Source organism: Pan paniscus, chromosome 2, assembly GCF_029289425.2.
Source record: "Pan paniscus chromosome 2, NHGRI_mPanPan1-v2.0_pri, whole genome shotgun sequence".
Taxonomy (NCBI): Eukaryota; Metazoa; Chordata; class Mammalia; order Primates; family Hominidae; genus Pan; species Pan paniscus.
In genome coordinates, this window is record NC_085926.1 from 180,726,096 (window position 1) to 180,750,895 (window position 24,800).

At 35.8% G+C, this 24,800-nt stretch overlaps 1 protein-coding gene across 5 annotated transcripts in view; it reads left to right on the top strand.

Moving 5' to 3' along the window:
* The window catches only part of ATP11B (ATPase phospholipid transporting 11B (putative)), a 129,190-nt gene that overhangs the window by 66,363 nt on the left and 38,027 nt on the right, over positions 1 to 24,800 (top strand). For all 5 annotated transcript variants that reach the window (XM_034957771.2, XM_034957772.2, XM_063602614.1 and 2 more), the window contains exons 13-22: positions 5,638 to 5,880; positions 6,450 to 6,625; positions 7,557 to 7,625; positions 9,261 to 9,334; positions 9,410 to 9,513; positions 12,530 to 12,711; positions 13,986 to 14,189; positions 19,673 to 19,826; positions 21,045 to 21,147; positions 24,597 to 24,742. In XM_034957771.2, the coding sequence (XP_034813662.1) occupies positions 5,638 to 5,880; positions 6,450 to 6,625; positions 7,557 to 7,625; positions 9,261 to 9,334; positions 9,410 to 9,513; positions 12,530 to 12,711; positions 13,986 to 14,189; positions 19,673 to 19,826; positions 21,045 to 21,147; positions 24,597 to 24,742 (1,455 nt within the window). The remainder of the gene's footprint in view (positions 1 to 5,637; positions 5,881 to 6,449; positions 6,626 to 7,556; positions 7,626 to 9,260; positions 9,335 to 9,409; positions 9,514 to 12,529; positions 12,712 to 13,985; positions 14,190 to 19,672; positions 19,827 to 21,044; positions 21,148 to 24,596; positions 24,743 to 24,800) is intronic.

A 24,800-nucleotide genomic window follows, 5' to 3' on the forward strand; every position in this document is an offset into this window, starting at 1 on the left:
TTTGCTCTGTTTTTTCATTTCCTCAATTTCCATGTGCCACAAACAAGTCTCTGATAATATGTGCAGCATCTGTCTATATATTCAAACATACCGGGTAATCTAGAAGTTCCTTTCTTCCTCCCCGCCTTCCTTTTTTTTTTTTTTTGGTAGCAATGTTTTTGGAGGCTTCCACCTTTCTGCTCCGATTGGATTATTCTTTACTCTTTCTGGGCTTGCTTCTCAGCTGTCACTCTGGACTTCACTTTACCATCACCCTGGAAATTCCTTTGCCTCTCTCCTGTTTTGGATCTCCTCTTTCTTGCATCCCATGTCTTCCTACCTGTGGCTTATTCTCTTTTGGTGCTGTACATCTAATAACTTCCTGAGAAAGGATGTATCAGAGGATAATGTTTTGAAACTTGGCATGTCTGAAAATATCTTTATTCTCTTTTCACACTTGATTAATAATTTAGCTGTTATTGCATTGCAGATTGAAATCTTCAGAAATTTGAAGGGATTTTATTGTTTTCTAGCCTCCAGTGTTGCTGTTAGAGAAATCCAGTTCCATTCTGATTCCCAATTCTTTATGTATGATCTGTTGTTTTATCTCTGGAAGCTTTAGGATCTCCTTATGCAATAGTTCTGAAATTCATGATGGTGTACCTTGGTGTTGGTTTTTCCTTTTTTATTTTTTGTTTCATGGGCAATTAACTCTGTGAGTCTTTTCATCCTAGAAATAAATGTCTTTCAATTCTAGGAAATTTTCTTGTACTATTGTTTTGATAACATGTCTTTCTATGTTTCTCTTGTTTTGAAACTTACTATTTGCATGTCCTACCACTTATATTGACCCTTTAATTCTCTGACTTCAATTTTCAGTTTTTATTTATTTGTTTTTATATTCTACTTTCTGGTAGAATGCCTCTGATTTATCTTTTCAGTATCTTTTGATTTATTTCTGCTATAATATTTTTAATTTCTAATATTTTGGTATTCTCTGGATAGTTTTTTTAAATTGCCTCTTATCCCATTTCTTGAACATAATCTATTCTTTTACCTCCCCGAGGATATTAATGACAGTCAATTGAAGTCTTCTTCTGCTCCCTCTATTATCTTTGCTTGTAGTGCATTTTCCAGAACAGCCAGTTCTGCTATAATGTGATATATGCGTTCCTAAAATTCACTGCATAATGCAAAATTGCCTAGTAAAAGCCACAGGGTTTATGAGAGAATGGGATTAGGGGTACAACACAAAAACAATAATACTTTTTTTTTTTTTTTTTGAGACGGAGTTTTGCTCTTGTTGCCCAGGCTGGAGTGCAATGGCGCAATCTTGGCTCACTGCAACCTCCGCCTCCTGGGTTCAAGCAATTCTTCTACCTCAGCCTCCCGAGTAGCTGGGATTACAGGCATGTGCCACCACGCCTGGCTAATTTTATATTTTTAGTAGAAACGTGGTTTCTCCATATTGGTCAGGCTGGTCTCAAACTCCCGACCTCAGGTGATCCTCCCACCTCGGCCTCCCAAAGTGCTGGGATTACAGGTGTGAGCCACTGCGCCCAGCCTAATACATTTTTTAAAAGATAGGAACCTAATTAAAACAGCACTTGCCAAATTGTTCATGAACACACAAATGCTTCAATAAATACGGCACTTACCTGGACCTGAAGTTTGCCTGTGGAAGATAGGCATCAGAAGGGTTGCAACTTAAGTGTTACTGTGAAGTGTGAAAGGGAAGGTTATCTGAAATCAGAGGGAAGGTTGTAATACCAGATGTGGATGAGTGTGACTCATAACACATGGTGAACTGAGATAGCTAGTAACTGAGTTTTGGGCAAAATTTGCGCAAAGTTTTGATTATGCTCAAATTGTCTCTTATTGTATCAGTTGCATTGGGATAAATTTGTGTTTTCAAGACAGTGTTACAACAGAACTGATTATAATTTGTTTCAGATTCTACCTTTTATGTAAGGAGTGATCCTCAAATGGATGCTAATCTTTGGCTATCATTTCAAATTTAAAAGTACTCTACCCAGGAGGCTGAGGTGAGAGGATGACTTGAGCCCAGGAAATCGAGGCTGCAGTGAGCCCTGGTCACACCACTGCACTCCAGCCTGGGCAACAGAGTGAGACCCTGTCTCAAAAAAAAAAAAAAAATGAAAGGCTGGGCTCAGTGGCTCATGCCTGTAATCCCAGCACTTTGGGAGGCCAAGGTGGGTGGATCACTTGAGCCCAGGAGTTCAAGACCAGCCTGGAGAACATGGCAAAACCCCATCTCTACAAAAAAATACAAAAACAAAAAATACAAAAATTAGCTGGAATACAAAAATTAGCTGGGCGCAGTGGTGTGTGCCTGTGGTCCCAGCTACCTGGGAGGCTAAGGTAGGAGAATCACTTGAGCCCAGGAGATGGAGGTTGCAGTGAGCCCAGATTGTGCCATTGCACTCCAACCTGGGTGACAAGAGTGAAACCCTGTCTAAAAAACAAAAAAAAAACAAAAAAAACCTCAGGCACTAATATGCTTATCAGAAGCTATTGATTCAGTGGGCCACACCTTAAGGTAATGGGCTGACAGGCCCAGCAGGTAATATTTCTGCTGCTTATGACTGCTAGAGCTGGCCATTGGATATCTGTTTTTAGTGCACTGCCTCCCTTCTGTGTTCAGCTGTCTGCGGAGACCAGATTCTGTCCGGTTCAGCCTTCTAGGGGAATACACCTTCCAGCTGTTGCTCCAATAAATGAGGGGCGTTCTGAAGTTTGCAACTTTTAAAGAGATTTCAGAACTTAAACTACTCCTGATAGCTTGTATTTTCAGCCTCATCCTGTACTCCCACATTCAGGGGTAGCTGGTAGGTCTACTTCCTGAGCGTTTCTGAGAATGGGTTTTCTCATCACTTGGGTTTCAGATTCTAAGTTCTGGTAAATCAGTTACCACTCATTCATCTCCTTTTCCATCTTCCAAACTTGTGTCAATCTTCCCTCTCATATTGACTTTTTTACCATTATTTTTGTTCTTTTTCTGTTTTTTTTTTATCCTCATGGTGAAGTTTTAAGAGAACCAGAGATAATTAAATGTGCTCAACCTGTCATGTTTAACCACAAGTTGATCCATTTATTTATTATTTATTTATTTTTGAGACAGAGTCTCACTCTGTCTCCCAGGCTGGAGTGCAGTGGCACAATCTCGGCTCACTGCAAGCTCCGCCTCCTGGGTTCACGCCATTCTCCTGCCTCAGCCTCTCCGAGTAGTTGGGACTACAGGCGCCCGCCACCACGCCTGGCTAATTTTTTGTATTTTTAGTAGAGATGGGGTTTCACCGTGGTCTCGATCTCCTGACCTCGTGATCCACCCGCCTTGGCCTCCCAAAGTGCTGGGATTACAAGCGTGAGCCACCGCGCCTGGCCAATCCATTTATTTTTAGTAACATTTAGGAGGCCTTAATAATTTATGTTAAATATTAATTCATGTCACATTTCTTTAATTACATATTATATATGTAAGGCCTAAAGGCCCATTTTTACTTTTCTGAATAAATTTTTCCAATCTGCCTTTGACCTTTCTTTCTCAACTCTCTTCCCCTCCTTTTTCCTTCATGATAGAATTTTTGTTTTCCTGGAACCTCACATTGTGTATGCATACTCATGTCTGCTTTGTCTTTAAGAAACTTCTGGTGATTATTTCTTTAATTACTGATTTTCTCAGCCTCTCTTTTTGCTTTTGAAACTACAAGTATTTAATATATGTTTACTGCCTCTATTCCTATTTTGTCTTTTACCAATGAAATCTACTTTATTTCATACTCTTCTGTGCTCTTTCATTTCCATATTATCCAAAAAACAACTCTTAGGAAGGTTTACAGTGATGACCTGTTTATCATGAAAGTTAAAAGATTAAACTTCTTGATTTTATATATATATATATATACTTTTAAATCAAAGTTAATTTATTTTATCCATCCCTACCATCTAATCTTTTTTCTAAAGAATCCTCCATGACTGATAGTGCAGTCTGTATTCTAGTAACCTCTGAGTATTATTTCTGTTTGATTGCTAATGTATCTTATATATTTTCTTTATAACTCATCCCTCATTCTTCCTGATCTACATGTGTGGGCTTTTTTAAATTAACTTGCATGGGGTCTTTAAATTCCAATTCAACATTGCTATAAATACTGGGCAACATTTAATATCAAATAGTAAAGATAAAGTATTCTCTCTCTTATTTCCAGTTTCACCATTTATTTGCTTTTTGACTTTAGGTAAGTTAAGGAATTTTTTGCCAAATTTAACCCTACCTTTCTTTTTGGATATCGATCTTTTTATCCTGGAATTGTGCTGAACTTAGATATTCTATTTTTTTTAGTCAGTTTTTTAGAATTTTCTGTATACAAGGTCATATCATGTGCAAATGGAGATAGTTTTACCTCTTGTTTTCCAATCATGTTAACTTTTATTTCCCTTTTCTTGCCTAATTGTCATGGCTAGAACCTTAAGTACAATGTTGAGTAAAAGTGACAAAAGCAGTCTTATTCCTGATCTTAGGAAGACAGCATTCAGTCTCTCTCCATAAGGTACGATGTTAACTACGAGTTTTTTATAGATACCCTTTATCAGGCTGAGGAAGTTCCTTTTTATTCCAGTTTGTTGACTGCCTTTATCATGAAGGGTATTGGATTTTTATCAAATGCTTTTTCGGTACCTATTTTGGTGGTTATTTTATCAATAAAATGAAGGCCAGGTACCATTTTATTAATATGATGGATTACATTAATTTTTTTAAGTGGTGAGTCAATCTTGCAATTCTGGGATAAATCCCACATATTTGTAGTATATAACCCTTTTTATATGTTTCTGGATTTGATTTGCATCTCTTTATAAGGGATGTTGATCTGTAGCTTCTTTTCTTGTGATTTCTACATCCCTTTTTAAAGGACTTCTTTCTCAAGTCATTATTGCAATAATCAGATTTTCATGATGATCCTGGTTGGATCAAGACTTGACTATTACATCCTTCTTTTTTCATGGACATACCTTCTTTTAAAGTAATTTTTCTGGAATTAGCCTCCAAAAGTAATAAAATAATTTGTCTTACTTACTTTTAAAAATATGTTTTTTTCTTTTAAACATCGATTTTTTTCACTAAATTTGTTTTCTGTCCTCAGTTTCAACTTCTCTCTGATTTAGACAATTCGCACCTCTAACTTCTTGTGTTGCTGTCACTGTCACTGTGTATTCCTATTCCTAGCTCTGCACTATTTCTCCTCACTCGGATACCCTTTCCCATTCTACATTATTAAGCATCCTTTCCACCCTGCTTTAGAGATAATTCTTGAGTCCTACTACTTAAAATACCTTAGCCAAGAAAAAGAAAAGAAGCATTAATACCAAATTCTCGTCAGTTCTACAGATAAACATGTACGTAAAGATGCCACAAACTTCAAAATCTATGTAGCTTTAAACTATTTTGTGTTACCCTGTTTTCTTTCCTTGGCATCTATATTTATTTGATTGTGCTTGGATTATAAGAATCTCAACATCCATATATCAATATTAATAGATAAACTGGACTTCAGGAGAGCGAGGACAGAGATTTTTTTCTTGTTTAACATAGGACCATGAACACAAAGGTTTATTTTCTTTTGTTTTCTCTCTCTATAGGTAGAGTACGTGTTTACAGATAAAACTGGTACACTGACAGAAAATGAGATGCAGTTTCGAGAATGTTCAATTAATGGCATGAAATACCAAGAAATCAATGGTAGACTTGTACCCGAAGGACCAACACCAGACTCTTCAGAAGGAAACTTATCTTATCTTAGTAGTTTATCCCATCTTAACAACTTATCCCATCTTACAACCAGTTCCTCTTTCAGAACCAGTCCTGAAAATGAAACTGAACTAGTAAGTAATTTTTAAATTAATAAATAAGGGTTTCATATGAAATAATGCTCTTCAGTAGTTGATGAGTTGCAGGAAAAAAAGTTTGTGTCAGTAGAGCAAGGAATATACATTTGAAATTCATATATTTGATTCAACAATATAAAATATAATCCTAAGAATTTGTTGTTACAGCCCAGTTTAACTTGTTATTTAATACATGTCTGCCTTAGCTCTTTGAGTATTTAAATGGAACGTAGTTAAGAAAAGCCCTTACTGCCTTGAAGTGAAGAAGACTTTCTTTGAAAAATAGAGCTTACATTTATTTAATACTTTTTGAGACCTCACTTCTTCTATAAAAACGTGTTCCCCTCTACTTGCAATGTGGTTGTACCTCCTAAAAAGATGCTCACATGTTGAAGGGTCCTAAGCAAATGTGACATTTTACTTTTTGAAGGCAGAAACAACCAACTGTTATTCAGGCAATCAAGGTTGTAGCACTCTTGTTCTAGATCTTAGAATTTTGCCTCTGGTTTCCTAAATGGTATGTGGAAATGATATTTTTATCATGAATATTAATTACATTTTTACAGATTAAAGAACATGATCTCTTCTTTAAAGCAGTCAGTCTCTGTCACACTGTACAGATTAGCAATGTTCAAACTGACTGCACTGGTGATGGTCCCTGGCAATCCAACCTGGCACCATCGCAGTTGGAGTACTATGCATCTTCACCAGATGAAAAGGCTCTAGTAGAAGCTGCTGCAAGGTAATTTAGTCTGATTTCCAAATCTTCGGAAAAACACCATTTAAATAAATGTAACAATATTAGAATCATCATTTAAAATTTTCAAACATAAATTCGTCATTTTAAGTTGTCGGAATTCATATAAATACATAAAAATAGAAGTACAATTTAAATTTTAAATGACAATTTGAAGTCATTTTATTATCAAGCTTGCATTGAGTCTTTTTTTAAGATCTCTTTGAAAATCTGATTACTATAAAAATCTGTGTAATAGAATTTATTAAAAATGCTTGTGCATATGTTGTACTACACCTACTCTGATCCTTCTAATCCTTCTAGTCCTTAAAAGTATATATATATGTGTGTATGTGTATATATATTTATATATTTTTATATATATTTTATAAAAATATATAAGTAATAAATAAAAATTATTATATATAACATATAAATAAAAATATATATTAAAAAGAATATATAAGAATATATATAAAAAATATATATATATATATATTTTCTTTTTTTGAGATGGAATCTTACTCTGTCACCCAGGCTGGAGTGCAGTGGTGTGATCTCAGCTCAATGCAGCCTCTGGGGTTCAAGCCATTCTCCTGACCCAGACACCCGAGTAGCTGGGACTGACTACAGGCACAGGGCACCACACCTGGCTAATTTTTGTATTTTTAGTAGAGATTGGGTTTTGCCATGTTAGCCAGACTGGTCTTGAACTCCTACCCTCAGGTGATCAACCTGCTTTGGCCTCCCGAAGTGCTGGGATGACAGGCATGAGCCACCACTCCTGGCACCAAAGTTGTAATATTAAAAGGAAATATTTTTAAATGCATTTTGAACTTTGATTTTAAATGTTTTTATTCAAGTTAAGCTATAGTGACATTGTGAAATATGCAGTATTATTTCTTAAGTCTCACTTTTTTATCCTTTTGATGTCTAGGATTGGTATTGTGTTTATTGGCAATTCTGAAGAAACTATGGAGGTTAAAACTCTTGGAAAACTGGAACGGTAATTTTTTTTCATATATTGGAATGTTTTCTGTGTTAAGTGTATATAGTATAGAATAAGGATCAGTAAACTGTAGCTCACAGGGCAAATCTGGCCTATATTTTCTGTTTTTCTACAGCCCACAAGTCACATTACTTTTTTTTTTTTTTTTTTTTTTTGAGACAGAATCTTGCTCTGTCACCCAGGCTGGAGTGCAGTGGCACAATCTTGGCTCACTGCAGCCTCCACCTCCCAGGTTCAAGTGATGCTTGTGCCTCAGCCTCCCAGGTAGCTGGGATTACAGGCATGCGCCACTATGCCTGGCTAATTTTTGTATTTTTAGTGGAAATGTTGACCAGGCTGGTCTGAAACTCCTAGCCTCAAGAGATCCACCCACCTTGGCCTCCCAAAATGCAGGGATTACAGGTGTGATCCACTGTGCCTGGCCCACATTACATTTTTAAAGAGTTGTTTTAAAAAGAGGTAAAATATGCAACAGAGACCATGTATGGCCTGCAAAGCCTGAAATATTTACTCTCTGGCCCTTTACAGAAAAAGTTACTGAACTCTGCTCTAGAATGATGTTAACGTTATATTGTATCTCATCATAGTTATAACAATATGTATGCTTTGAATATTTCATCTATATTTTAGCTTAATGATTCTTGAATTTACTTGTATGTTTATTTTTAGATGCTTCTGGGTAGTGAGTTTTATAGGTTCTTCTCACTGAATAAAGAAAACTTTCCTTGTATTTCCTGTGATTTTTATCTTCCAAACATGAAGGAACAGCTGTCTATATCTAGTTTTTCCATTCTTTGATAAATTAGTTCATGCTTAATATACTTACTCCTTTCATGGTTTTAGCAATTCTGATCATATGTCAGTTCCAGCTGTGCTTTTCCAAACTATGCTTTTCCATACTAGATAGGGCCCATTCTTTGGCTACTTTCATGTGAGAGCCTGTCTAGCTTATTTTATCAACTTATAAACCATTATTCAACTCACTGTTTTTCTTGGAGATGTGTAAAGATTTCATATGTAAATCACTGTGTAAGATTCATCTGGAAGACTTTAAGCCACACCTCATGTAGCCACACAAATGCTTTTACAGCTCCCTAGAGAGGCACGAGGGAATGGACCCCCGCACACACACACCCAGGTTCACAGTCACTGCTATAATGAGCCTTTGATATTAATGTGTGTTGTGTTTGTCAGGTGTATTAGGACAGAAAAAAGCGTTGAGAATCAGTTACCTTTTTTAGTCAGAAAAACATGGAGCTGGGCAGATCTGGATTCCAGTTCTTGCTCTGCCACTCACAAGCTTACCTGACTTTAGGCAAATTACTTAATCTTTCTGAGGTTAATAGTCCTCATCTATAAAAATGAGATAAGACCTACTTTCTTGGCTTCTCATGGATATTAAATGACATAAGGTATGTAAAATACATGGCATTTGGTAATTACTCAATGTCAGTCTCTTCTGTTTCTTCCCTGTTTTGTTATTAATGACATGTAACCTATCATCTTGAAAATGGGATTAATTCTTGTTCTCAATTAGCCATTTTATCTTATATATGGATTATTTCCATATAGTCACTTAATATTATTTTTTAAAAAGTAAAGTTTTTGTCTTTCTTACTTTCTTTTGTTTAGGTACAAACTGCTTCATATTCTGGAATTTGATTCAGATCGTAGGAGAATGAGTGTAATTGTTCAGGCACCTTCAGGTAACCAATCTAAACTTTCATGAATTTTTATTTATGTAATATTAAGAGTCTGATAACTCATTTTTTTGTCTCTAGGTGAGAAGTTATTATTTGCTAAAGGAGCTGAGTCATCAATTCTCCCTAAATGTATAGGTGGAGAAATAGAAAAAACCAGAATTCATGTAGATGAATTTGCTTTGGTGAGTGCAAATTTCTATGATTTAAAAAACTCTAAAAGATATATTTATGAAATATTTTGGACTTTCTTATAATTTATCAAAAATTATGGACATTCTGCAGTTGTGTTACACTGTGTGTTGGCTCCACATTCCTTTTGTGAAAACTGACTTTTAACGCAAGCAAAAATATATCTTCTCTTCAAACCTACTACTCTACAGTCAGGGCATTTCTGGTTACAAGGTCTACTCAAACTACGCTATTTTAGAAGAGTGTTTATTAAACAAACATAGGGGAATCCTAATGATGTGGAGAAACTGGAACCCTTATACACATATTGCTGGTAAGATTATAAATGGTACAGCCACATTGAAAAATAATTTGGCTAAGTTCCTCAAAAGGTAAACATTGAGTTACTGTATGACACAGCAGTTCTACTCCTGGGTGTACACCCAAGACAGCTGAAAACATGTCCACAAAAAAACTTACACACGAAATGTTCATAAGCAGCATTATTTCCAATAGCCACAAAAATGGAAAACCCCAAATGTCCAGCTAACGAGTGGATAGGCAAAATGTGGTATATCCATATAATGGAATATCAGTCGGCTGTTAAGAGGAATGAAGTACCAATATATGCTACAGCATGGACGAATCTTGAAAAGAGTGTGCTGAGTGAAAGAGGCAGTCAAAAAAGGCCTTATATTAATCTACATTTATATGAAATATCCAGAATAGGCAAATTCACAGAGAAAGCTCATTAATGATTGCCAGGGGCTGGAGGAAGGGGAAAAAGGAGAGTCCTCGTGGGAGCAATGAGATATTGTGGATTTAGATAGTGGTGATAATTGCACAACTCTGTGAATATGTGATATAACACTGATTTGTACTGTTTGAAGAGGTGAATTATATCTCTCATTTACAAAATTTAAAAATATAGGGGAATTTTGTTAAAACAAAGAGCCATCATTCATGTAAATGGCAAAATTATTATGCAGTTCTCTCTCAGTCTTAGAACTTCATGATCTCTCATTTTTGCATTTCTGTAAATGTATGCTCCACACTCACCTCTGCTCATCTGCCTTCTTTAACAGTTTATGATTTTTTTCCCATTATTTGTTTCCTAATTGTTTATGTTCCAGTTTACCCACCACATCGTAACATCTGTGAGAACAAAGACATTGTTCTACCTTATCACCATTTTAATATTTAAAATAATGCTGGCACTTAGTTTGTGCTCAGTAAGTATTTGTTATAGAATGAATTAATTCATATATTAATAACAGATGGTTTTTTAACTATTAATTAAAAGAAGCACATTTATAGGTATGGGTCCTTTATAAGTCAGGGAATGGCAATATTTAGAAATCTGCTAAATAGAGCTGGGCGCGGTGGCTCATGCCTGTAATCCCAGCACTTTGGGAGGCCGAGGCTAGCAGATCACGAGGTCAGGAGATTGAGACCATCCTGGCTAACAGGATGAAACCCCACCAGTAGTCCCAGCTACTCGGGAGGCTGAGGCAGGAGAATCACTTGAACATAGGAGGTGGAGCTTGCAGTGAGCCAAGATCGCACCACTGCACTCCAGCCTGGGCAACAGAGCAAGACTCCGTCTGAAAAAAAAAAAAAAAAAAAAGAAATCTGCTAAATAATGTTATATAGTATTTTTAAGTCTACGCTTTCCAAGTTGTTATTAGGATATTTATTATGGGGCTCAGCACAGTGGCTCATGCCTGTAATCCCAGCACTTTGGGATGCTGAGGCAGTATCACTTGTGGCCAGGAGTTTGAGACCAGCCTGGGCAATGTAGCAAGACCCCATCTCTACAAAAAAATAAAACATAGCCAAGCGTGGTGGCACATGTCTGTAGACCTAGCTACTCAGGAGGCTGAGGCAGCAGGATCACTTGAGCCCAGGAGTTCAAGGCTATAGTAAGCCAAGATCACACCACTGCACTCCAGCCTGAGCAACAGAGCAAGACCCTGTCTCTAAAAATAAAAAAGAATATTTATTATTGGTTTTCTTGAGGAAAATGCATGTAGCAAGAAAAGGAACTTTTATAAGTCTTTAGATTTAGATATCAACTTTCAGAGATGAATACTATAAGAAAACTTTGGGCCTAGTAGAACCAGATAATCAATTCTGATTCCAATTCACTGGTGAAGATATATTACTTAAAATCATTTATTTGGTAAATCTAAAAAGTATTTTTTATAATGGCCATTTTATTGACTTATTTGAAAGGTAAATTTTGTCATGCAATGAATCTTTAGGAAATTATGGTCTCCTTTGCTTTAGAAAATTGTACGAAGTAGGTAAAAAATGGAATTGTAAGTTAAAACAGGAAGGTAAGAACCTGCAGCTGTCTCTCTCTCGACAGTCTTGAAGGTATTAAGAACTTTCTGGCTTTCCATGTAACACAGTTTAAAAACCACTAATAGGATAGTCTTTATGATCTATTCTAGGCTCTAATATTCTACAATTCAGTGACCTTAATTATTTTGAGCAACTTTTTTTTTTTTTTGAGACAGAGTCTCGCTCCATGCTGGAGTGCAGTGATGCTATTTCGGCTCACTGCAAGCTCCACCTCCCGGGTTCACGCCATTCTCCTGCCTCAGCTTCCTGAGTAGCTGGGACTACAGGTGCCCGCCACTATGCCCGCCCAATTTTTTGTATTTTTAGTAGAGACTGGGTTTCACCATGTTAGCCAGGATGGTCTCGATCTGCTGACCTCATGATCCGCCTGCCTTGGCCTCCCAGAGTGCTGGGATTACAGGTGTGAGCCACCGCACCCAGCCTATTTTGAGCAACTTCTTAAGAAAACATCAGAAGTTGAAAGAGGTATATGTGTCCCATAACTCAGATCAGTAGAGCTTTGTGACATTATTTATTTCCTGTCACTAGGTGATAGTACTTTTTAAATGATTTGTGATTGACTTTTGGTACTAGGTCTTCAGTGTATTTTGATAGTGACTTCTTGATTTTCTGTTTGTTGTTTGTGTTCAATTTTTGTCTTTAATTTTTATTTGTTTGTTTTAGAAAGGGCTAAGAACTCTGTGTATAGCATATAGAAAATTTACATCAAAAGAGTATGAGGAAATAGATAAACGCATATTTGAAGCCAGGACTGCCTTGCAGCAGCGGGAAGAGAAATTGGCAGCTGTTTTCCAGTTCATAGAGAAAGACCTGATATTACTTGGAGCCACAGCAGTAGAAGACAGGTAAGTATCAGATAATTAAAAAATATTATTTTTCTCTCATAGGAATTTTTGTAACCAAGTATTCTAATATGTGACATAAATTCTCTTTACTAACATCCCATGATATATTTAAGATCAAAGTAGAGAACTAAAGCCTTAATTTTTCCCGGTCAGTATGTACAATTTTTGTTCTAGCTAGATACCTGAAATGGATGAAAGAAACTAGCTCTCTATAGTTTTTTCTTATAGGCTTGAATCTTTAGAATACTCCTCAGCATGTCATGCAAACACTTGAAGCACCTGCTTAATTCTCCAGCCTTCCCTCCTACCACTGTCTCCTTCCGCTTTATGTTTCAACAATACCAAACTGTCTCTGCATGCCACCTGTAGCTAAAACTATTCTGTTTTGTGCCTATGTTGGCCTTCTGCCTGGGTGATTCTTCCCTTCACCATCCCTCTGTGACTACCTATTCATAAAGTATAGCTTAGATATTAGCTCCAGTCCAGTAAGACCTTTCCTGACACCTAAGAGGATTAAAAATTCTCTTCTTTGTGAAGTCTCATTGTAGGTAGTTCTGTTGTTGTCTTTGTGGCACTATATTATAATTATTTGTTTAAAGACTTCTCCTCTGTTAACCTGTGAAATCCTTGAAGTCCATTTATTCTTTGTCTTTGTTCCCAGAACCTATCTCAATGTCTGTTTCACAGTTTCTTAAATTTAGCTGAATTCTGAGATTGAATTCTGCAGATTAAGTCTGTTGTTATGTTTGCCTCCACCACCTAGACCTAAGGGTGTTTGCATATTTTTAAAATCTATGTTTTCATTTACTTTTTGGTTGTCCTTACGAGATTTCTGAGACTCACCTAAAGTTAGCTAGACCTTTATTTTCTACAGTCTGATTTTTTAACTATATGAGTGGTTTGAGATATTTTTTTAAATCAAAACAAAAAGAGAAAAATCTTCTTGTTTGAAATGTAAGACTTCGTAATAAAACAGGAGTTTATGAAGAGCACATAGTTTCATCCTATGAATAGCAACTTTGAAGATACATTCTTAAAATATGAAATTGTAGATTTTAATTGGTTGATTTTGTGTTAACCAGACAATCACCAATCTGTTTATTCATGTTTCCTTCCTAATGAGAGAAAATTCCAGTTATATTGCTATATTGTATAATAACATTCCTAGGTCAAGTCAAAGAGTTTAGAATTATCCTTAAATATACTATGTAGTTTAACTTAAAATACAGTCATAAAAGTATTCTCTACTACTAATTTGTTTCTGTTCTTTTCAGACTACAAGATAAAGTTCGAGAAACTATTGAAGCATTGAGAATGGCTGGTATCAAAGTATGGGTACTTACTGGGGATAAACATGAAACAGCTGTTAGTGTGAGTTTATCATGTGGCCATTTTCATAGAACCATGAACATCCTTGAACTTATAAACCAGAAATCAGACAGTGAATGTGCTGAACAATTGAGGCAGCTTGCCAGAAGGTGAGAATATAGGAACCTGTATCATACCTTTCAGGGGTTAGCAAACTATGGTTCCCTGGGCCCGATGATATAGCCCACTGTCACTGCCTGTTTTTTACAGCCTATCAGCTAAAAGTAGTTTTTACATTTTTTGATAGATGAAAAGAAATCCAAAGAAGAAGAATATTTCATGAAGTGAAAAGTATATGAAGTTCAAATTCCAGTGTCTATAAAGTTTGATTGGAACACAATCACATTCATTTGTTTACATATTACCAATGAGTGCTTTTACACTACAGCACCAGAATTGAGTAGTTGCAGCAGAGACTTTACAAAATACTCTCTCTTCAGCTTTACACTGCTGTTTGATACTCTACAAATCACAGTGAGATACATATAATGTGATAGTGTTTGGAGTGCCATGCATAGCACCATGTTGCAACATTTTACTGTTTTTTATTAGTATATGGCCATCATGTCAAAACAAGAAAAGAAAAGTGGACTTTTAACATTACGCTTTTTTTTGAAGCACTGTGGATAGGGGATTATTTTATTTTTGAGTTAGATGGCAAAGCATTGTTTATTATGCATTGATATGTTAGCTGTGCTACCTGTTTGAAAAGACATTTTCAAAGATGAATTATAAATCTCATTACATACAGTTCTATCGTATTGAAATGTAAAAATCTCGTTACAGATGGACATTAACAGATGAACATTTGCAATGTTAACTTTGAACCCCAATTAAACAAAGTACTATCCCTTGCCCAAAAGAAGTATTTTCATTCTTCTCATTAGTAAACCTCTCTTATTTAAAAAATTATACTCAATGATTACTACATTTTTAACTTAGTGAAAATTTTGTTGAGATTTTTTCCTCTCATTCTGTAACTACCTATATCCTCAATTTTGCCTCTTGGCCCACAAAACCTAAAATTGAAATATTTACTCTCTGGCCCGTAACAGAAAACATTTGCCAACCCCTGATCTAGTTTGCATGACCAAACTGGGAAATTAAGCTGCATTTAATTGTTCAAGATTATTTCATAAGAATTTATACTCTAAATTCTGTCTTTTTTGTAAATCTATCTTTTATAGGCATATCAAATTTTTGCCCTGTATGGGGGCAAATGATGCCCCATTTAACACAGTCTAATTTTTCACAGTAAACTAGGAAGGGCTTCATTTGAGCATCAGAGCTGCTTGTATGTAAGCATATTAGGTCTCCTGCAGGTTTCTGTTGTTTGCTGTCTTGTGATACTAATCCAGAAAAATAAATACCAAGAGACAATACCATAGTTGTTAATATACATTCAGTGTTTTATATTTATATTTTTTATGCAGGCGTTTATGCGATACCAAGTCTGGATTTCATCTTTTTAAAACCTATTTAAGAGATATTTTAAAAAGACCATGCAGGGGATTTTTTGTTGTTGTTGTTTTGTTGTTGTTGTTGTTTGTTTGTTTTCTGAGACGGAGTTTCACTCTTGTTGCCCAGGCTGGAGTGCAATGACGCACTCGGTTCACCACAACCTCCGCCTTCCGGGTTCAAGTGATTCTCCTGCCTCAGCCTCCTGCATAGCTGGGATTACAGGCATGCACCACCGTGCCCAGCTAATTTTGTATTTTTAGTAAAGACAGGGTTTCTCTGCATTGGTCAGGCTGGTCTCGAACACCTGACCTCAGGTGATCTGCCTGCCTTGGCCTCCCAAAGTGCTGGGATTATAGGTGTGAGCCACCGCACCCGGCCCATATAGGGTCTTCTTAAAATATCTCTTAAATAGGGTCACACTGGATCTTTGAGTGCAAAAAGACAATTAATTTAGGTAATTATACTACAATTTGGGGACAGTGTCAACAACATTGTGGCTATTTAAACGTTTAAATACTGCAATATCATGAACTCTCTAAAACACAGAAATTAATTGCTCAGAATCATTTACTTTATATATGCCTTTTTAAATATTTTTTTCTGGCTGGGCACAGTAGCTCATGCCTGTAATCCCAACACCCTGGGAAGCTGAGGTGGATCGCTTGAGCCCAGGAGTTTGAGATCAGCCTGGTCAATGTAATGAGACCCTGTCCCCACAAGAAATTTAAAAATTATCCAGGTGTGGGGGTGTGTACCTGTAGTCCCAGTTACTCCGAAAGCTGAGACAAGAGGATCACTTGAGCCCAGAAGTTCAAGGCTACAGTGAACTGTGCTCTTGCCTAAAAAATAAAAATAATTTAAAAAAATATTTTTCTGATTATAAAAATAATAAATGTCTACTTGAAAAATACTGAAAATTGTAAAGCTTATGCAGTGGTTAATAAAGTCATCAGAAGATTATTATTTGTAATTTAGGCTATTTTCTTTAAGTCTTCTGTATATAGGTGGTTTTAATGAATATGCTAATCATTAGTATTTGTTTTCTTTTTTGTACAAAAGCTGTATTATAAAACGTAGAGTACACTCTTAAAGTGAATTTTAGGCTTGCCGTCTTAGTCTGTTTGTGCTGCTGTAACAAAATACCTGAGACTAGGTAATTTATAAAGAACAGAAATTTATTTTTCACAGTTCTGGAGGCTGGGAAGTTGAAGATCAAGGCACCAGCAAGTTGTATAGTGAGGGCTGCTCCCTGTTCCAAAATGGTGCCTTATTGCTGCATCCTTCTGAAGGGAGGATTACTGTGTCCACACATGGTGGAAGGGACGAAAGGCAAGAGAGGGCAAATCTCTGAAGCCTCTTTTATCAGGGCATTAATCCATTCATGAAGGCAAAGCCATTATGACTTAATCACTTCCGAAAAGGCCCCACTTCATAACAATGGGGGTTAACTTTCCACATTAATTTTGGAAGGGATTCGACATTCAAACCATAGCACTTTCTATGTGAAATTTATGTTATATTTTAGAGATATCTTTTGATGGAATACATTTTATGAGATAACCATAGAAGTCAATAGGCCCATTCATTCACAGACTTTCAGGAAGTATCCTAAATCTTGATAAAAATCTGTCGCACAAAGAATTTCATGCCTTTGAAAGCTTTAGTATATATATCCATTCCTTCACAAAGATATATTGTCACCTGTCTAGGCATTTGGAACAGAGACATAAGGTGTGTTGTTTATGCCTTGGATACTTACAGTGTGTAGGGAAAACAGAAAAGTAAATACACTGTCATAGTCCTATCCCTACAGAACTGTATCTGAGGCAAGAACAGAAGCTCTGGAAGGACAGAAGAGAGAAGCCTAGCCTAGACCAGGGGTACCAGGGAGAGCTCTGAACAACCAATGACTGTGTTGCCTCCTGTGGGGCGAAATGTTCACTGGACAGAGAGTGACACTAAGAAGCAAACGGGAGGCTGGGCACAGTGGCTCATAATCCTGATTTACAGGCACAGTGGCCAATAATCCCAGCACTTTGGGAGGCCAAGGAAGGCAGATCACTTGAGTCTAGAAGTTCAAGACCAGCCTGGGCAACATAGTGAAACCCCGTCTCTACAAACAATACAAAAATTAGACGTGTGTGGTGACACATACCTGCAGTCCCAGCGTCTTGGGAGGCTGAGGTGGGAGGATGTATTGAATCAGGGAGGTTAAGGCTGTGGTGAGTTGTGATCACACCACTGCGCTCCAGCCTGGGTGACAGAGTGAGTTGCTGTGTCAGAAAAGTAAAGGCAGCAAAGGGGGCAGTGCATGCAGATTCCCAGAGCTGAGAGAGAGGAGGGCATATTCAAGGAAATAATTATAAAGTATGGCCAGGGAGTGGTATAGATGGGACAGGGTATGAAGAGTAGTGATGCATGAGGGCTACAGAGATGAGTAAATGCTACCTACGTGCCAGAGATGTAGGTGCTTTTCCATATTTCTTAAATATTATCCCATGGATTGTAAGGTCATAATGTGATTCATGAAGCCTGTCCAGAGGAAAACCTAATTTCATGTGCCTTGGGAACTTTTCCTAGGAAAACTGATCTGCTCTGTCCCACTCTTGACTGCTAGCATTTCTGAGGCCTGTTCCTCAGGTAGTGCTTTGGACAGGCTGAAGACATTGGAGGCAGCACAAGTTGCCAAATAAAGTTTGGCCAATAGGGAAGAAAAATTGTCTATATAGGTGTTGATTTCAGATATTGGAGAGTTAGTAATAATGAGAAAAATACATTTTATAAAACTTTATGGTATAAAGTGAATTGCTTACCACTTACAGCTACAGTACAACACAACAGTGATTAGGCATACTATGAAAGACATTGCTTTAACTTACGAAAGTTTCTTATAAGACTAAAATCTATCAATATATGTTTAGCTTTTATAGCGTGCTCATTTAATAGTCTTCTCACTTCTTATTTTTAAGTGGAGGGATAGTTCTCAGCAGAGTCTGATATTCTGTGAACCTTCGGTATTTTCTTGTGGTGTATATAGCACAGTGCTGCACTGAGTACTGGCTTTCAGCGACATAAAGGAGCTTACATCAAAATGTAAATCTAGGTATACTTCCTTCTTCAAGAAAGTATTATTACCAAAGGAGAATTGTGGGGGGAAGCAGTTTAATAAAATAGTGTGCTTAGTGATTTTGTTGATTTACATTCTGGTGTAGGCTCCTTATCTCTTCCTGGCAACAAATAGTTTGCCCACTTTCCAGCAGTGAGACTGTACTTGGAGTAGCGCCTACGTAGCATATGCCCACATGTGAGGTGTTATCCATGTTCTACCATAGTAATATCTGGCATTACAATCCATCATCGGTTTCCTATTGCAAGACAGTGCTGTTCCTTCATTCTTTTCCTTGCTTGTTATGCATATCGTGAATCTTGCTCATGGGTTTTCCTGAACATCTTGATTTCAGAGTTTTTTTTTAATTAGGATTTGCTGAATGTTTAAATAATGTTTCGATTTTTGTAAGACTTTTCATCTAATTTGGGAGAATATCCTCAGATTATGTATTACAATTCACATTTTAGAAAATATAATTACTGTATCTATATATCAGTTCATTGTAAAATTGAATATTAGGCTGGGCACAGCGGCTCACACCTGTAATCCCAGCACTTTGAGAGGCTGAGACAGGCAGATCGCTTGAGGTCAGGAATTTGAGACCAGCCTGGGCAACATAGTGAAACCCCATCTCTACTAAAATAACAAAAATTAGCCAGTCATAGTGGCTCATGCCTATAGTCCAAGATAGGAAGCTGAAGCAAGAGAATCACTTAAGCCCAGGAGGTCAAGGCTACAGTGAGCCACTATACTCCAGCCTGGGTGACAGAGCAAGACCCTGTTTCGAAAAAAAGAGAAAGAAAGAAAAATTGAATATTATCTGTTTTACTCATCAGTGACTCAATTCTGCTTAATTTTAAATTTAAGGTAGTAAAACAGTTTGTTTCCTGACATAACAGTCTTGTAACAGTAAGGGCTGTGGGTAAAAGATCCATCTTTCAGTAAGAATGTGTTGTTCTATATGAGTGTAAATAATATGGCTTCAAAGTATCTTACACAGAATATAATTATTTTCTCTTTTAGAATTACAGAGGATCATGTGATTCAGCATGGGCTGGTAGTGGATGGGACCAGCCTATCTCTTGCACTCAGGGAGCATGAAAAACTATTTATGGAAGTTTGCAGAAATTGTTCAGCTGTATTATGCTGTCGTATGGCTCCACTGCAGAAAGCAAAAGTATGTATATATGTTATAAAAAAGCCCCATAAAGCTATTTAGATATAAACATATTATTTAAAGTTAATGCCTTACATAGTTCCATTTGGTGATGTGCAATATATACATTTTGCTAGGAGTCAGTCACATCTCATGTTGTAAATTTTAATCATGTACATCAGACTTTTGGAATTTTCAGAGTGAGTTTCAACTATTCATAGTGACCCAGAAAACCTGTGATGAGTAGCAGTTTGTGATCTTGCAGAAATTAAACTGTGATAACTAATGTTTCGCAAGTTAGCTACTTAGCGAGTGAAGGAGCCTAGGAGACATCAATTATTTGCACCTTCAGATGGTTCTGTTGATCTCCGTTTATTCTTACATTCTCATGAAGTGATAATTCTTAGTTACTTTTAGCTATAAAGTGATAAATAGAGCTTTAGTATAAAAAGTTGAAAAGCCAATTAACTTGTAATGTAAAGCTTATATATAGGAAATATTTAAATTTCAGCTACCTATGTGATTCAAGTGAAAGCCTATATAAACATTTTTTATAATTCTAAATTTGGAATTTGAGATCTTAGACTATTTTTCACAAATATCCTTTGCAGTGCACATCTAAATACTGATTATTTCCCATATAGGTCTAATAAACTAAACGTCTAAGTTTTTGGGCTTCCTGGAATTTTGTTACAGTACTGATATTATGACAATTCATGTACCCCAGTCTATGGAGACTAAAACTGGAGACCAAACAGAGCAAATACCCAGGTTCTTTATAAAAGTACATTCAAGAATTCCAAAGAAACATTTCTTTTGAGTTCATTGAATTTAATCTTGATTGATTTTTTTAAAGTCTTAAAATTTTACTACAAGAGGAAACAATTATTTCTTTCATATCAAATGAAAAAATAATTTCTTAAAAAATTTTGCCTAACAGTTCAATTAAGTAGTCATTTTTTACACAATTACTGTTAAGCCTTCTAAATATTTAAGCTATATTTAAAAGATTCTTGTTTCTCATCATAAAATCCAAAGATAATTCTCTGTTTTATTATAACATTTCTGAAATCTTAATGGAGATACCCTCAAAAAAATGAACCTGCATATTATTGTCTAATAAAAAATTAAATATTTCTTTCATTAGTGTTCTTACTATAGTCATTTCAGATAAATGACTATATGAATGCAAGAAAATTGAACTTGCGTCATAAATAACCAATTCATTATGTCTTTCAGGTAATAAGACTAATAAAAATATCACCTGAGAAACCTATAACATTGGCTGTTGGTGATGGTGCTAATGACGTAAGCATGATACAAGAAGCCCATGTTGGCATAGGTGATTGATTTTTCCTGAAAAGTTTTTCCTGAACTTTTAAAGTTGGTGGTATTATTTGGTGGTTTTGAATTTTCTTTTTGTAGATTAAAGTATGGTATCAAATTTGTGAATGAAAATTGCAACATGGTAATAATATAGCACAGTGTGCCCCATCAGAAACTTACTATAATTAGGCCGGGCGTGGTGGCTCACGCCTGTAATCCCAGCACTTTGGGGGGTTGAGGCAGGCAGATCACGAGGTCAGAAGTTCGAGACCAACCTGACCAACGTGGTGAAACCCCGTCTCTACTAAAAATACAAAAATTAGCCAGGCGTGGTGGCAAGTGCCTGTAATCCCAGCTACTCAGGAGGCTGAGGCAGGAGAATTGCTTGAACCCGGGAGGCAGAGGTTGCAGTGAGCCGAGGCTGAGGCAGGAGAATTGCTTGAACCCGGGAGGCAGAGGTTGCAGTGAGCCGAGGCTGAGGCAGGAGAATTGCTTGAACCCGGGAGACAGAGGTTGCAGTGAGCCAAGATCGCGCCACTGCACTCCAGCCTGGGCGACAGCAAGACTCTGTCTCAAAAAAAAAAAAGAAACTTGCCATAATTAAGCCCACTATTTAATATATTTTCATTCCAAATTTTAGTTTCAGATTTTAAAGGAAATAAATACCACATTAGTGAATTTTATCTTTGCCGATTATTTTTCATAATAAAAGTAGCTTTATTTTTACATGTCATTTTGTACCTTTTAAAGTACTTTCACATGTTATTTTATCCTTTTTAAATTCTAAATTTGTGATTTACATGGTTGCACTGCTGGTTCTTGTTTTAGAATCTTACCGTTACTCAGTGTATTTGTGCATCTAAAGATCCTACAGCGCATTTTAAAGATCATTATAAAGACAGGAAATTGTACTAAACTGCGATAAACAGAACATCTCAAGTAGTTTTCTCATTTTAATAACCTTTATCCTTATTCTTTTCTATTTTTGCCTAAAACTTTTATTAGATTCAGACTGCTAATGTCATTTCATTATATTGAATTTATTAATCCTTTCCTTTTTAGCCATATACTCTTATTGTATAAATACAGAGCAAAATGAAAAGTGTGGGCATAGGATTTTTTATGGAAGGATAAAATTTGAGAGTTAAGCTAATTCCTGTTCTGGAATAGTCTCTATAATGTGCTGGATGGGAAGTTATCAGGTCTGATATTTTCTGTGTGCCTCTTAGATCAACTCCTTCCTCTTTCAGATAATTAATTCTTCATTTTGAAAACTGAATTCTCCTTCTAGTTTGTATACCGTTATTTTCCATAAATTTTCATAGCAATTTGATGATAACTTCCTATACCATACATTTAAGGCCATAAAAAAAATTACAGTATTTAAAACAGTTTAATTCTGTAATGATAACAGGCAGACCAGTGACTAGAATACATTCAAGCATCTGGAAATTTAGAATATAACAAAGGAGATATTTCAAATAAGTAGGAAAACAAATTATTTAGTAGAAAAAAATGGATAAAACTGGTTAGTGATTTGAAAAAAAAGAGAAGTTGAGTCTCTTTCTATTATTTGTAACAAAACAAATTCAAGATGGATTAGGATTTAAGTAACTTATAAAGACCCTAAAAAGTAATAGAAGAAAATTTAATGAATAATTCTCTTATTTGAGGTATGGAAGAATCTTTTGAGGACAACACCAAGGCAAGGAACTATAGTTAATTATAGGGAAAAGATCATGCAGAGGTAAAAGCTCCCAAAACAAATTTTAAAAACAAAGGACAAACTAGTAAAGAATATTTGTAAAATAGATGACAAAGTTGTAATAATCCTGGTATACAAAGTATTAACAAATTAATGAGAATAAGAAAAACGTTCCAGTAGAAATAATATGGGAGGATGTGAGCAGTCGATTGTCATGAAAGGAGAAATCTAAAAAGAATACTAAATGTATGAAAAAAATGTTTAGTCTCTCTAACATTCCAAGGAATGGAAGTTAAAATTGCCTGTCAGATTGGCATCCATTATAAACACTGATAAACGTGGAGTTGGTAAATGTATAGATTAACAAATGATCTTATACAATGTTAGTAGGAGCATAAATTGGTATACCCTGCATTATTATTCCAAACAAAATTTTAAAGTATGCCTATTGACATTGCAATTATGAATGCAGGAATTTCTTCTAGTAAAAAAAAATTGAGCATGTTGATAAAGATGTACATTACAAGTATACATTTGAAGCAGTGTCCATAATCTGTTAAGCAACAAAAGCAAGTTGTAAAACAATCCTTTTTTTTTTTTTTGATATAGAGCTTCACTCTTGTTTGCCAGGCTGGAGTGCAATGGCTCAATCTCGGCTCACGGCAACCTCCGTCTCCTGGGTTCAAGCGATTCTCCTGCCTCAGCCTCCCAAGTAGCTGGGATTACAGGCACCCACCACCATGTCCAACTAATTTTTGTATTTTTAGTAGAGATGGGTTTTCACCATTTTGGCCAGGCTTGTCTCGAACTTCTGACCTCAGGTAATCCACCTGCCTTGGCCTCCCAAAGTGCTAGGACTACAGGTGTGAGCCACCACACCTAGCCTGAGCCACCGTGCCCAGCCTGAGCCACATTTTTATACGTGTTTTTGTATGTATGAAATACTTACACACACAGACATGAAATAAGCAGAAAGAAAATTTCTAAAAGAATGCAGACTAAAAACAGCAGTTTTCTCTAGGGATTATGAATACAGGTTTTTTTCATCGCTTATACATTTTGGAACACTTTCATCCTTTTATGACAAAAGTTTTAGTTTTGAAAAATAATTTTTTAAAGTTGCTTCTAGATTGAAAATAAAAACTTGGCAATGACTCTTCTCTTTTGAAACATTAAGGATTATTGTAACCATTAAAAAAGTATTCATATTTGTCAGAGGAAATGTTGCACTGATTTCAAATGATATTGTATATTTTTAAAAATTTATTTTAAATTCATATTTTCCTTTTAAAAAGTGCACTTTGACTTATTCATGGAAGTGTTAAGCAAACAAATGACTCATTTTGCTAAACTCAAATGACTCAATTTGAATATTTTTTATATTCAGTGAAAATAGTGAAGTTAAGTATTTTATAGCATTCTGTCCATCAGAAGTCTGTTACCCAGTACTTGTGCTTATTAGTGTAATAATTAATGTTCCTGCTAAATCCTTAACTTTCAATATTATTTTTTATATTGTATTTTATCTTTTTATATTCTAATTCTTTGGAAATTGGTGTTATGTGTCTGATAAATATCGTAGCCTTATATTAATTACATATTTAAGTAGAACAACCTTTTGGACATCTGCTATCTGCTGTATATTAGGATTTAATGTTCCTAAGTGCATGTTCAACTATTATAAATAATTAAGATATTTGCAGATTTATCATGAAAATTACAGTTATCAGTGAACATGTCTTTTGTCCCTTTTATTATAGGAATCATGGGTAAAGAAGGAAGACAGGCTGCAAGAAACAGTGACTATGCAATAGCCAGATTTAAGTTCCTCTCCAAATTGCTTTTTGTTCATGGTCATTTTTATTATATTAGAATAGCTACCCTTGTACAGTATTTTTTTTATAAGGTGAGTTTCATGTATTTAGAATCAATTATTGATATAGTAATATGAAGTTTCAATTTAA